Raw genomic sequence first — 12562 nt, 5'->3', positions numbered from 1 at the left:
GGAGAAAAACCTAAGTAAAATAGATACAATATCAACTAACCACAATATTTGTTAAAAAGCCCCAGATCTAGGCTGTGACACAGACTAGTTATGACACAGACAAGCTGATAAATACAAAGGCAAGGGAGCCTTGTCTAACACTGGTTTGTAAGAGATTCACTTATTTAGGGCCAGAGAAAAAGCTCACCAGGTAGAACAAGCATGAGACTTGCTATGCATGTGGTCCAGTTTTGAGCCACAGTACAACAAGGGAGATTCCTCCAGTGCTGTGGTGTCCTGCCCCACCCCAAATGAATGAATAAGTTCAAATGAATGAACTAGTGGCCCAGAGAAGTGGAATCTTACATGTGCAAGTAAAACTGAAATGAGGATTTACTGAGAGAGAATGGAGGAGGGAGAGGGCAAGAGAAAGGGAGAGAAAGAGAGAGAGATCAGAGCATTGCTCTGCTCTGGTATGTGTGAAACTGAAGATCTAAACTAAACTAGATTGGGAAGGCTGAACAGCCATAAAGTATATGCCGTAGTTAAGAAAGTAATATTCTGCCCATCTTAGGCAAGCATGTCCCCAACATTATATCTTTCTTATCCTGATCATAGCTTGGGGAGGTGGGTAGAATTATCAGCCCTGTTTGAAAGGTGACAGAATCGAGGTTTGGGGAAGTTCATCCCTTGCACAAGTTCTACAGCTAGTCAGCACCCAGAGAGTCAGCCCCAGACTCCCTAACGCTTATGCCTGTGCACTGCCTTTCACCCCAAGTGCGTTCTCAGCAGTTCCAAGCCCAAGGATGACCAGACAGACCCGTCTGACTGATGGTAGGGAGCATGTACCTTTGTCAAGCAAAGGGTTCCTCCACAGAGGAGGATCTCCGCTGGTTCTAGCTTTTCCCCTAAGAATAGTAAGGCCAAGACAGTCCCTATAAAAGGAGAGATCTAGTCCTAGTTCCTGCTTTCACTAATAATAAAATTGATAGTGAAAAAAAAAGTGGCTGGTTAAGGGCACCTAGATATCTGCAAGTAAAGTTCAATTGTTAAGGTTGTTTCAGCTTCTTTTTGATTTCTTCTAGGTATGGGGTGGTCAGGGTTTAAGGCTCCTCAGAGATCCTCAGAGGTGAATGTCAATAATGGTGTCATCCCACCCTGCACTACCCAGCTCAATTCTACAACGGATTTAAATGAGATCCTATTTAAGGCCAAGATCCTGCGAGGAAGAATGAAAGCACAGAATAAAAGGGCCAGGCAGTCACACACCTGGTCGAGTGCCTTTGTTACCATGCACAAAGACCTGGCTTCAAGCCTCAGGTCACCCACCACCTGTAAGGAATGGTGAAGCAGCACTGAAGATATCTATCTATCTATTTATCCCCTCCCTCTCATTCTTTGGGCCTCTACCCAATAAATAAATAAAATATTTAAAAACTCAAAATACTCAGAATATAGGTCCCTGCCCTCGTGATTTGAAAATAAAAGTGACTATGTTATAAAGGGGTCATTCATGTACACACATATTCACCCATTGATTCAGCCCATAAACATTCAGTCAAACTCTCGCTTGGTGCTGAGGTACATGTAAGCTACAAAGTAGAGATTTTAACTGGGCTATGAAAGCCATTATCAACACTGTACTGTTCTGAGCCTCTCCTGCCCATCAGGCTAATCCAGTTGCCTAAGTCAGTGACCTGCCCTAGGTGCCTCTAAGAACTGTGTATGTGAGCCAACAGGGCAGAAAGAGAGTTGAAAGACTCAAGTATGGATCACTGAGAATCTTCATCTGAGTGGCCTCTATGAGCTCAATTAGGCTTATTATTATTATTATTATTATTTCAGAGAAAGAGAAGAGACACCACAACAGTACTTCATCACTCATCTAGCTTCCTCAGCACCATGAATGTTCTCATGTGATGCCAAGGTTTGAACACAAGCTCTCAAACATAGCAAGGTGTGTGCTCTACCAGGTAAGCTATCGGTAACTTCCAGTTCCTTAGGTACATTTTGATTCGGAATATTTCCAATTTACAGTGGATTTTTCAAGACACAACCCATAGTAAGTCAGAAATCTCTGTAGCTCATTTGCAATGAACTATTAAGTAATGGAGGGAGGGAGCCTAGGGTCACCCCCGCTAATGTTGGCAATCCATGTATAACTTTTAACACCTCCCAAAACTTAAGTACCAGCAGTCTTTGTTTTTTGTTTTTTGGCTAGAGGCCTTAACAGTAACATAAATAGGTAATGAGCACATATTTCTGTGTTTTTACAATAAGCTAGCTAGAGAAAAGAAAATGTTATTAAGAACAGCACAAAGGGTTCATCATAAAGGATTTTCCGGAGCTGGGCAGTGGTATATCCAATTTAATGCACACATTACCATGCATGAGGACCCAGGTTCAAGTCTCTGGTCCTCACCTACAGTGAGAAGGTTTCACAAGCAGTAGAGCAGTGCTGTCAGTGTCTTTCCTTCTCCCTTTCTCTCTCCTTTTTTCTTCTTCCCTATCTCTCAACTTCTCTCCCAAAGCAATGACCAGAGGAATGGTAGACTTGTGTAGACACTGAGTCCCAGTGATAACAACTATTGGCAAAAACAAATAAATAAAGGATCTTCATCCCCATCTTATTCACAATGCTCCAGCTGTTGGGGGTGGGAGATTGAGAAAAATCTGAGTGGAAGTGAACTCATCTACTTCAAACCATGCTGTTTAATGTCCAGCAGTCCCCTGTTTCATTTTCACAGATGAGATAAAAGAGATAGAGAGAAGTTAAATGACCTGTCTAAAGTCACATAGCTAATATTTGGCCAGGCGAGGATTTGAATCTAGGTAGCTGGCTTCTAAGCTATTTCTTTTAGTCCTTGGGCCACTTGGCCTCATGGACTGGTCATTTCCTCAGGGTCCAAGATTCTGAACCTCAAGTTCAGCTCTAGTGAAAGGCAGCCTCTCTTACCTGTGTTCAGAGGTTGACCTACTGCAGCCCTCACTTCCAGAGGAAGGAAGTGGAGGGTAGGGTGCAGGAGGAAAGAAGGGAGTGAAATTCTTGCTGGGACTCAAGTTCTCCAGGCTGCTCAGAAAAACGGAGGTGAAGGCTCAGTTACCTGAGACTCCCATACTATTATTAACCTTGCACTTCCTGAGTGGGGTACTAATATAGCCATAGTTAAGAAGCTGAGGGGGGCTCCAGTGTCCTGGGACAGAAGGCCGGAAGCTCACTGTTAAATGTCAACATGTAACACATGAGCAGTGAAGGCTTTAAAAACACCAGTGGTCAGGCAGTGCTTAGTCTCAGGCAGGCTAAGAAAATCCCAGGGCCTCTTTACTCTTTTTCTGGGGCTTGAGATGGTGTTAGATTGCCCTAAGGACAAATCATGACTTCCTTTCTCAAGATCTTTCCATGAAAAATCCATATTTGGGAGTCCGGTGGTAGCACAGTGGGTTAAGCACAGGTGGCACAAAGCACAAGGACTGGCGTAAGGATCAGGATTCAACCCCCTGGCTCCCCACCTTCAAGGGAGTCGCTTCACAAGCGGTGAATCAGGTCTGCAGGTGTCTACCTTTCTCTTCTCCTCTCTGTCTTCCCCTCCTCTCTCCATTTCTCTCTGTCCTATCCAACAATGACATCAATAACAACAATGGCTACAACAATAAAACAACAGAAGGAAATAAATAAATATTTAAAAAAGAAAAATCCATATCTACAAAGATGAATGGGGACAAGAAAGACAGCATGATGTTCATGCAAAGAGACTTTCATGCTTGAGGCACCAGTGATTTCAGGTTTAATCTTCTGCAGCACCACAAGTGAGAGCCAAGCAGTGCTTTGTTATAAGTAAATAAATAAATATATAATAAAAATTAAACGATGAATGGAAACTGAGTTATCAATTGCTACAAACATCAGTAAGACCATCCCTTTTTCTCAAGGGATATTGTTTGAGCAAAATACTATTTCTTTAAGAAAACCATGGTTTGAACTCCCAGGGAGAGATTCTTGATCCTTCCCTGAGGGTGCTGCAGTAGGGTTTGGAGACTGTGTAAGGCAGGCATTGAATGAATCCTCTGATGCAGAGCCCTCTGTCTGTTTGAATATGGGAAGCATGTTTCCCATCTAAGAGTTTCTTCTTACTCAGGCCAGGTCAGCTCTGGTCAAAAGAATGGTCAGCTCTAGACAATACGCACAAGCACACGCATAAGCACAGGCATATGCACACACACCCTGATGACTACAGAGAAAATGAATTCAACCTTAAGTTGCTGTCTATGTATTTTCATTGAATATTTTTTCATTTTCCTTATCAGAAAATTACGCTGTTAGAGCATTTGATTTGAGTGGGGGAGCACAGTGGATAAAGCATTGGACTCTCAAGCATGAGGCCCTGAATTCAACCCTTAGAAAGCCTGAGGCCCAGAATTCAACCCTTAGAAAGAAAAGAAAAAAGAAGAGAAAGGAAAAGAAAGTGTTTTAATTTGGTACATCAGTCAGATGACTACTGACCAAGATAAAAACAAATTAACGGGGTTTTTGAGAAAACGTGATGTCTATACTAGAGTCCTGGGTTCCCTCTCAACCTCTCAACACAGTGACTAGGCCTTGGGGAAACCTTGAAAGTCCCTGCCTAGTCCTGTGTGGCGCTTTCCAGGCTGGGTGATGCAGTGAGGTGTGAAAACCCTGAGTGGACCCCGACATTGAGGACGACCCGTTACCACTTGATGCTGTGCCACGCACTATTTCTAAACCTCAACAGTACAAAAACAAACAAACAAACAAACCGGGAGGTTGGGGAGGGGGGAAAGCCCCAGACCCCTGGCACACAACAGGTCTGCCTTCCTCTCACAACCCACCTCTCCCATTCATTCTCAGCTACTCAGAGACCTCCGGAGATTTGTGTCTCTAAGGTTTAAGGGGGAGAGAGGGAAGAGAGTTGAGGGGGTGCTGAGTGCCAGACACCCTCTTCTTGGTAGAAGGCCTTGCAATCCCGTTGGGCCTGCGTAATAAAGTCCATGAGAAGCGGCCCGGCACCCCCACAGCAGAACCCCCACCCTCCACCCCAAGCAGGACCCTGCTCCCGGGGGGGAGGGGTAATGTGGTCTGGACTAGGGCCCCCGTGAGCCCCACTCCCCTCGGAGCTTCTCAGTGATCTCGCTTGTGCCACCTTCATCTCATCCCGGCCAGCACCAGCCCCTTGGCCACAGAAGCCTACAGGCCAAAGGAAATTTTCTCTAGGCGGTGTTGGAAACCCGGGGAGCTCAGTAGCGTGAGGCAGCAGAAGGGCAGCCGCCGCGCGCGCGTCCCCGCACCCGCCCTGGAAAGTTGGCGCCGGGGGAGAGCAGAGCAGCCGCAGCCCCGCAGCAAGGGGCGCTGCGGCCCGGACCCCGCGCGGCCGCCCTGCGCGCCCCGAGCGCCCGGCCCCAGCCGGCGGCCGCGGGCAGCTCGTCCACTCACCGCAGGGTCTGGACCGGACCTGCCCTGTCTCGCTGCCATCGTCCGGCGCCCGCGCTGAAATCCGAGCCCCCGCTCCCTGCACCCCCTCCCCCGTTATCTGCTCGGCGGCGCGGGGAGCGCCAGCAAGTTACCCGGCATCTGGCTAAAAATACAGGCTCCCTGCGCTACGCTCCAACTCAGGCACCCGGACCCTGCTCCCGCCCGCCCGCCCTCCAGCCAGCCGCTAAATGGGATCTCTTCATTTTCGCTCCATTATTATGTCATATGGGAAAGTTAATGCGAAGCGATCTCTGGAGAGAAGGCACCTGCTGCCAAGCCCAGCGGAGGGGGTGCGTGGGGAGTGCAGGTGGGGGTGCGGCCTGAGTTGCAGGTGCGGGTCGGGCCCGGGCAGAGAGCGCGCGTCCTGCCGCTGCAGAAGGGAGGCACACACAATCCAATGGAGGGGGAGAGCTCCAAGCTGCATGGCGCTTTGGCCCTGCCTCAGGCCCCAGTGAATGGGCCCGGGGGCCCGGCAGGCAGGTCAGGGTGAGCTCAGCAAAGTCTATTTATGCCCCATAACCAATTTACATGTTTCGAGCTCTTACAGCGAGTCCTGAGATACCGGCTAATCAGCGGGTTCCAGATTGTGCCAGAGCGTTCAGAAACCCAGCTGAGAGGGAGGGTGGAGATCTGTTACTATGTTTCCCTCCTCCCTCAGTCTGACTTGTCAATGCAGGCCACCCCTAGAGCCTAGAGTAAATTTTCCTGTTTTTTTTTTTTTTTTCTTTCTTTCTGTTCTAGGACCAGCCTTACCACTTTTTTTGAGGTCACATCAGGGTCAGAAGTTAATAGCCTGTCAGTCTTGAGGGTAATATGGGCAGTTAAAAGCTGGATTCAACACCCAGTGATGAGAATGGTGAGTAAAAGCCATGTCAGTTACTTGGGCCCCTGGCAGTCCTGCTCATTCAAGTCACAAATGTTTCTTCTCCCTGCCCTTCCTTCATATTCACATCAAATAATCATTCAGGCATAATACTAAATGTCCTTCTCTAGAGGCTGGGTGGTAGTGCACCCAGTTGAGTGTACATATACAGAAGGACAATGCAGAAGGACCAGTGTTCAAGACCCTGGACAAAAAGGAAAACTTCCAGAGTGGTGAAGCAGGGCTGCAGGTGTCTCTCTGTCTCTCTCCCTCTCTGTCTCACAATTCCTCTCAATTTCTGGCTGTCTCTATCAAATAAATAAATAAACAAATATCATAAAGTTTAAAAAAACAAGTAAAATCCACTCAAACAGAAGTTGAGGAAGAATAACAGAAAGGGAAACTCAAAGTAGGATTTGACTGAATTTGGAGTAGGGCACCAAAGTAAAAATCCTGGGTTGAGGGTGAGGGTGGATGTTCAGCTTTGGGGGGGGGAGGGGAGATGGGATGGGGCAGTCTTTTGGTGGTGGGAATGGTGTTTATGTACACTCCTATTAACTTGTAGTCAGATAAATCAATGACTATTTAATTAATATGAGAGGGGAAAAATAAACTGAATGTCTCAAACTTTTTAAATCACAGACTGAGTCTTTTTAATACATAGACTGAGTCTTTGATATGTTGACTGTCTTAAAAGCTTAGACCAGGGAGAACAGAAGCAACTGGTGGCACAGCTATATACAAATAATGTCAAAGGACATAAATTATGGTGATGTTGTGTATGATACAGCAAATCCTAACAAAGGGATATTTCAAAGTTAAACCAATTGCCAAATAATGTGATTATAGCAATAACTATCTATTATCTTCTTAAACCCCAAGACAGCAGGAACCTCCCACTTCCTCTATAGAGCCTATATTTCCCCCAATCCTGGAACCTCTAGGGTGGGGCTCACTTTCCTGCATGCTTCTCTCAATTCATGCCAAATGATATTACATCCGCCCATCCCAACCTAATCAATGCAAGAAGTACCACCACAGCGTGCTTCAAGTCAGACTGTGTCCAGAGATGTCAGGCATGGAATGTCAACCCTTCACCCTCATTACTCAGGTGAGACCTTCCCTTTCATAGTATTCTGTAATTCCATTCCAGGAGGTTCACTTCCTAACAAAGTCCCAAAACCTAGGTATAGACCAGGTCCCATAAGATAGAGCATATGTTCACATGTATTCATAAATCAGGGCAAAATATATACCTGAAAGCAAAAGTACACAATAGTCTGTAGTGAGTCAGTATCAAGTTCATAATGAAATAGTGTCTACTTAGACTTAGATACCCTCCTCACTTACTTCCTATTACAGTTCTATCACTAAAAAAAAAAAAAAATAATAAATTAAAATAAATAAATAAAATCCAAATGTCCTTCCAGTCCTCTTACCCTGACACATGGGTACAGTAGAGCTATGGGTTGATTGAAGAATAAAAGCATTGGGCACCTAATAAGTAATGGACATACTGTATTACCTTAATTAGTCCTTCTTTCCACCCTGTAAGACCAACAGAGCTATGACTGGAAGAAAACACTAAGCCAGGAAAGCTACGGGTATGCAGAGCTTCCACAGGTTCCTGTGGTGAATATGGACCCAAGATCAAATCAATAGGGTTTACAGTTAATAATATTTATGTACTTTACCCATATTTGGGAGCTGTTCTCTGCCTCTCTTCAGCTTTATAGTCCTTTTTCCAACTCTGACACCATCTCCCCAGACAATACCTTTGGTCCACCTGCATGTTAACTGTCAGGTTCAGGTAAAAACTAGTAAAGTCATGGGGCCATTGGAATATACCAAAATAGAACTACTAGCTTTTTCCAAAATGGAGACTCCAAATCTCATCTGCTATATTCTTGCCTTTAGATTCCTGATTATTTACAAAAATTGTTCTGCTTTATATCTTAATGCTTTTTCAGCCACCAAGTTCTACCATAACACCAACCTGACTTTCCTGGGCAGATGACCCCAACAATGTGTCCTGCACCACCACCCCAGACCCCTGCCCCACTAGGGAAAGAGGGAGACAGGCTGGGAGAATGGATTGACCTGCTAACACCCATGTTCAGCAGAGAAGCAATTATAGAAGCCAGACCTTCCACCTTCTGCACCCCATACTGATCCTGGGTCCATGATCCCAGAAGGATAAAGAATTGGAAAGCTTTCAAGGGAGGGAATGAGATATGGAGCTCTGGTGGTGGGAATTGTGTGGAACTGTACCCCTCTTATCTGATGGTCTTGTCAATATTACCATTTTATAAACAAACAAACAAACAAATAAGACTAAGCTAGGAAAAAGTTAAGAGCCAGGACCACAGTTATCACCACTTATAAATCCAGATCCAACTAGTCAAGGTCCTTCCATTACAAAAGGGTGCTTGGTGCCAGGTGAAGATACTGCTGACAGTACTCTTTTTTTAAAATTTATTTATTTATTTATTTATTTATTTATTTTACCTTTTGTTGCCCTTCTTGATTTTTATTGTTGTTGTAGTTATTATTATTGTTGTTGTTGATGATGTCTTCGTTGTTGGATAGGACAGAGAGAAATGGAGAGGGGAGGGGAAGACAGAGGGGAAGAGAAAGAGAGACACCTGCAGACCTGCTTCACAGCCTGTGAAGTGACTCCTCTGCAGGTGGGGAGCCAGGGGTCTTGAACCAGGATCCTTATGCTGGTCCTTGTGCTTCACACCATGTGAGCTTAACCCACCGCGCTACCACCCAACTCCCTACTGACAAAACTCTTAAAGGTTCAGGGGAAAAAAAAAAAACTCTAGTTTTTTTCAAAGCTATTTCATAATGAAAGGAAAGTCCCAAATCAGTGGGATAAAGATCAAGAGAAAAGAGGTTAACAAAATAACTCACTTGGGTAGTATGTTGTTTTGCCACGCACATAACTGTAACTCAGCCTGGCCTCCACTGCACTGAAGGAAGTTTTGGTCTGTACTTTCTTCTCTCCCTCTTCCCACATTGTGTCTCTATCTGAAAAAGTTGTCCCAGGGCAGTGAAGCCTTGGTGATCAACAACAACAAAAATCAAAGGAAGTGTTGATGAAAAAGAAAGAAAAGGAAGAAAGAAAGAAAAAGAAAGCGATATGAAGTGTATAATGCTATTAACTCCTCCTCATGGGTGCCATGGGGGAAACGGGTAGTTGAAGACATCAGCATTAGAGTTCTCCAGGCTGGGAAGCCTCAGCAACATCAAAAGATGAACTTCAAAACAGCCAACTTCCGAAAGGTGACTGAAAAAGTAAAGTGATCATAGCAAAGGCCAGGGTGTCTGGACTGAAGAAATTACCAGAGTCGCCTCCCCCCCCCCCCAGGGTTATCACTGGAGCTCAGTGCCAGAACTATGACTCCACTGCTCCCGGTGGCCATTTTTCCCATTTTATTGGATAGGACAGAGAGAAATTGGTGGCGGTGGTTAGAGAGGATGAGAGAAAGATAGACACTTGCAGACCTGTTTCACCGCTGGGGGCGTGCTGCAGTTCGAACCAGGATCCTTGCTTAGATCCTTGCCCGGGTCTTTGCACTTCATACTAAGTGCCCTTAACCCAATCCAGCCGTGGCCATGGCCCAGAGCCTCCCCCCCCCCAGTCCCTTCTTTCTCCGTTCACACATTCATACAACACAGGTGGCCCTATAGGTTTCTTGTCCAGTGTCTCTTAAAACTACCTGCCACTCAGCTTTGCTTTAATCCTCTACATAGAGAGCTTCAACTAATAAATAATGGTTACTGGAAAAGCCCTGATCATAGCCAAATAGACTATCTCAAGGGATTCTCAAAGCACTGTTCCAACATTAATATTTAGAGACAATGTCCTACTCAAATGGAAGCTGAGAATGATATGCATAAAACTTTCAAAACCACTCATACAGATGACTTGCATAATGAACTAAAAGATTTTTTGATAACAGTGTCAAAGAATAAGTAACAAGATAAACATATTTAAAGTATCCAAATTGATATATATATAGTCCAAATTGATATATATATATATATATATATATATATATATATATATATATATATATATATATATCCTTGAACCTATCAATACAATGCAGATGAATGAATCTCCAAAAGTTGTTCTTTGGTAGTCCTTCACTTCTGCCAGTTGGCTTTGGTCCTTAAATACTTGGTATGATCAGGCTTAGGCTGTCTAGAAGGTGCATAGTACTATTTCATTGTGATTTTAATTTGTAATTCCCTAATAACTAATGATGTTGAACATCTTCTTTAAGTTCACTTGCCATTCACTTGTCTTCTTTGGTAATGTAACTGCTCAAATCTTTTGCTCATGTGTAATTGAGTTGCACAGTTTCCAATTACTGAGTTTTGAGAGTTCGTAATACTTTACTTTGATTTGTTTAATGAGAGAGAGAGAGAGAGAGAGAGAGAGAGAGAGAGAGAGAGAGATCAGTTGAAGAAGATCAGAGCATTGCTCCAGAACATACAGTATGTGGGACAATCTGTGGCTTTGTGTATATAAATCCTGTGTTCTACTTGCTTGAGCTACCAAATAATATCCTTGGCCACCAAATATCTATTTTAAAGGTGTGATTGACTGGGATCTTGCAGGTAAAGTGAAACATTCAAAGTTAAATAGCCATTAAACAAAATCCCCAGTCCAATTTTGGTACCCAGGTCTTAATTCCCGAGACTAGTATTCTTTATATCATATATTGTTACGTACAATCATACCCCCTAAAAGACAAGATCATCAGAGTGGTCCAGAAACTCAGTGCCCTTCATAACAGCATGAGTAACAGGAGAGATGCTGAGGTGTTATCAGAAGACTGAAAATACTCAGGACTGCCAAGAATTCTTGACTTTTACCATGACCTTATTAGGGTTGAGGATATGCAACTTAATTAGGCAAAAAGCTAGACAAAGTTCAAGAGGAGAAGAAAGAAAATGACCACAGACATGCTGCCTAGTAATGTCTGAGGTTAAAGGAATTGAGATGACTATATTTAGAGGCCAGAAGATAGACCACCCAGAAGACTGCAAACTTAATCATTTTGGGCACTACATTGTAGCACCATACACAAGAGGAAGCTTTCCAAGTGGTAGTGTGGTCCTGTGGTGTCCCTCCTTTCTTTGGTTCTCTCTCCCTCTCTGTTTCTATCTTTGAATTAAAGTGGAAAAAAAAAGTCCACTGGAAGCCCAACCACCACAAAAAGAAAGAAAGAAAGGAAGAAAGAAAGAAAGAAAGAAAGAAAGAGGGAAATAGAAAGAAAAAAGAAGAAAGGAAGTTGACTAAAAGGTATAAAACCCTGAAGATGGAAAATCCTCTGGCATAGGAAGATGGGACCCCAAGGGTATTTGTTATGCTGGGTCCTTTCCTGAGTATAGAAGTATAGTAGCCTGCTCTTCATGGTTAAATCATGAGCTTCTCACAGTCAGAAACAACTTGGCTTGAGTCTTCTGTATTTCCAATCCTCCTCCCTTGCTTTTTCCACACACTCTTCTATGTAGTTTATATAGTGCTGGGCAGTGGTGCCAAGAGAGTGCTTGCTGATGGATGTATGAAAAAGGGATATCTTTCGATCCCACTAGTCATAAGAAAGATGAAAGTCATTAAATTAAATCCATGGACAGAGAAATTTAAATTAGATAAAAAGAAATTCCCAGCTGAAAGGAACAGGATACTTAGTTTGACTCATTATTCAGAAAGTGATGAATCTTCACTGGAGATCCATTTGGACAACAGAGAAATATAACTCACCATTTGACATTGTGTACAGAAGCAAAGGATCAACTCCATGACTTCTAAATGTCTCACTGGACTTTAGAAGTTCAGAGAGATAAGCCGTTATATTCCCTCATTAGTTGATTGTCCCTCTTCAACAATTCATCATCCCCACTCTTAGACAACAAATCATCATTCTGCATCAACCTTGTCCAGTTCATTTTTTCTTCCATATTTCCAGGCCTTTTTCCCTCCCCTCAACTCCAGGGTGTCACTTCTTAATTTTTTGTTTTTCAGACAGAGAGGAAGAGAAAGAGTGAGAGAGAAACTACAGCTTTCTTTAGTATGGTGGGGATCAGGCTCAAACCTGGATTGCATACATGGCAATGCATTTATTTTTATTTTTATTTTATTTTATTTTATTTGCCTCCAGGGTTATCACTGGGGCTCAGTGCCTGCAATATGAATCCACTACTCCTGAGGTTAT

At 43.8% G+C, this 12562-nt stretch overlaps 1 protein-coding gene across 11 annotated transcripts in view; it reads right to left on the bottom strand.

Moving 5' to 3' along the window:
• The window catches only part of ANK1 (ankyrin 1), a 329883-nt gene that overhangs the window by 139314 nt on the left and 178007 nt on the right, over positions 1 to 12562 (bottom strand). Inside the window, exon 1 of one of the 11 annotated variants that reach the window (XM_060181894.1) lies at positions 5429 to 5558. The exons of 9 other annotated variants lie outside the window; for them this stretch is intronic. In XM_060181894.1, coding sequence (XP_060037877.1) covers positions 5429 to 5467 — 39 coding nt within the window. In that variant the 5' untranslated portion in view covers positions 5468 to 5558. Of the gene's footprint in view, positions 1 to 5428; positions 5559 to 12562 lie in introns of those variants that run through there. One more of the 11 variants, XM_060181923.1, reaches the window with a different exon arrangement.

Source organism: Erinaceus europaeus, chromosome 2, assembly GCF_950295315.1.
Source record: "Erinaceus europaeus chromosome 2, mEriEur2.1, whole genome shotgun sequence".
Lineage (NCBI taxonomy): Eukaryota > Metazoa > Chordata > Mammalia > Eulipotyphla > Erinaceidae > Erinaceus > Erinaceus europaeus.
The sequence above is the reverse complement of the archived record's forward strand: the minus strand, read 5'-3'. Positions and strand labels throughout refer to the sequence as shown.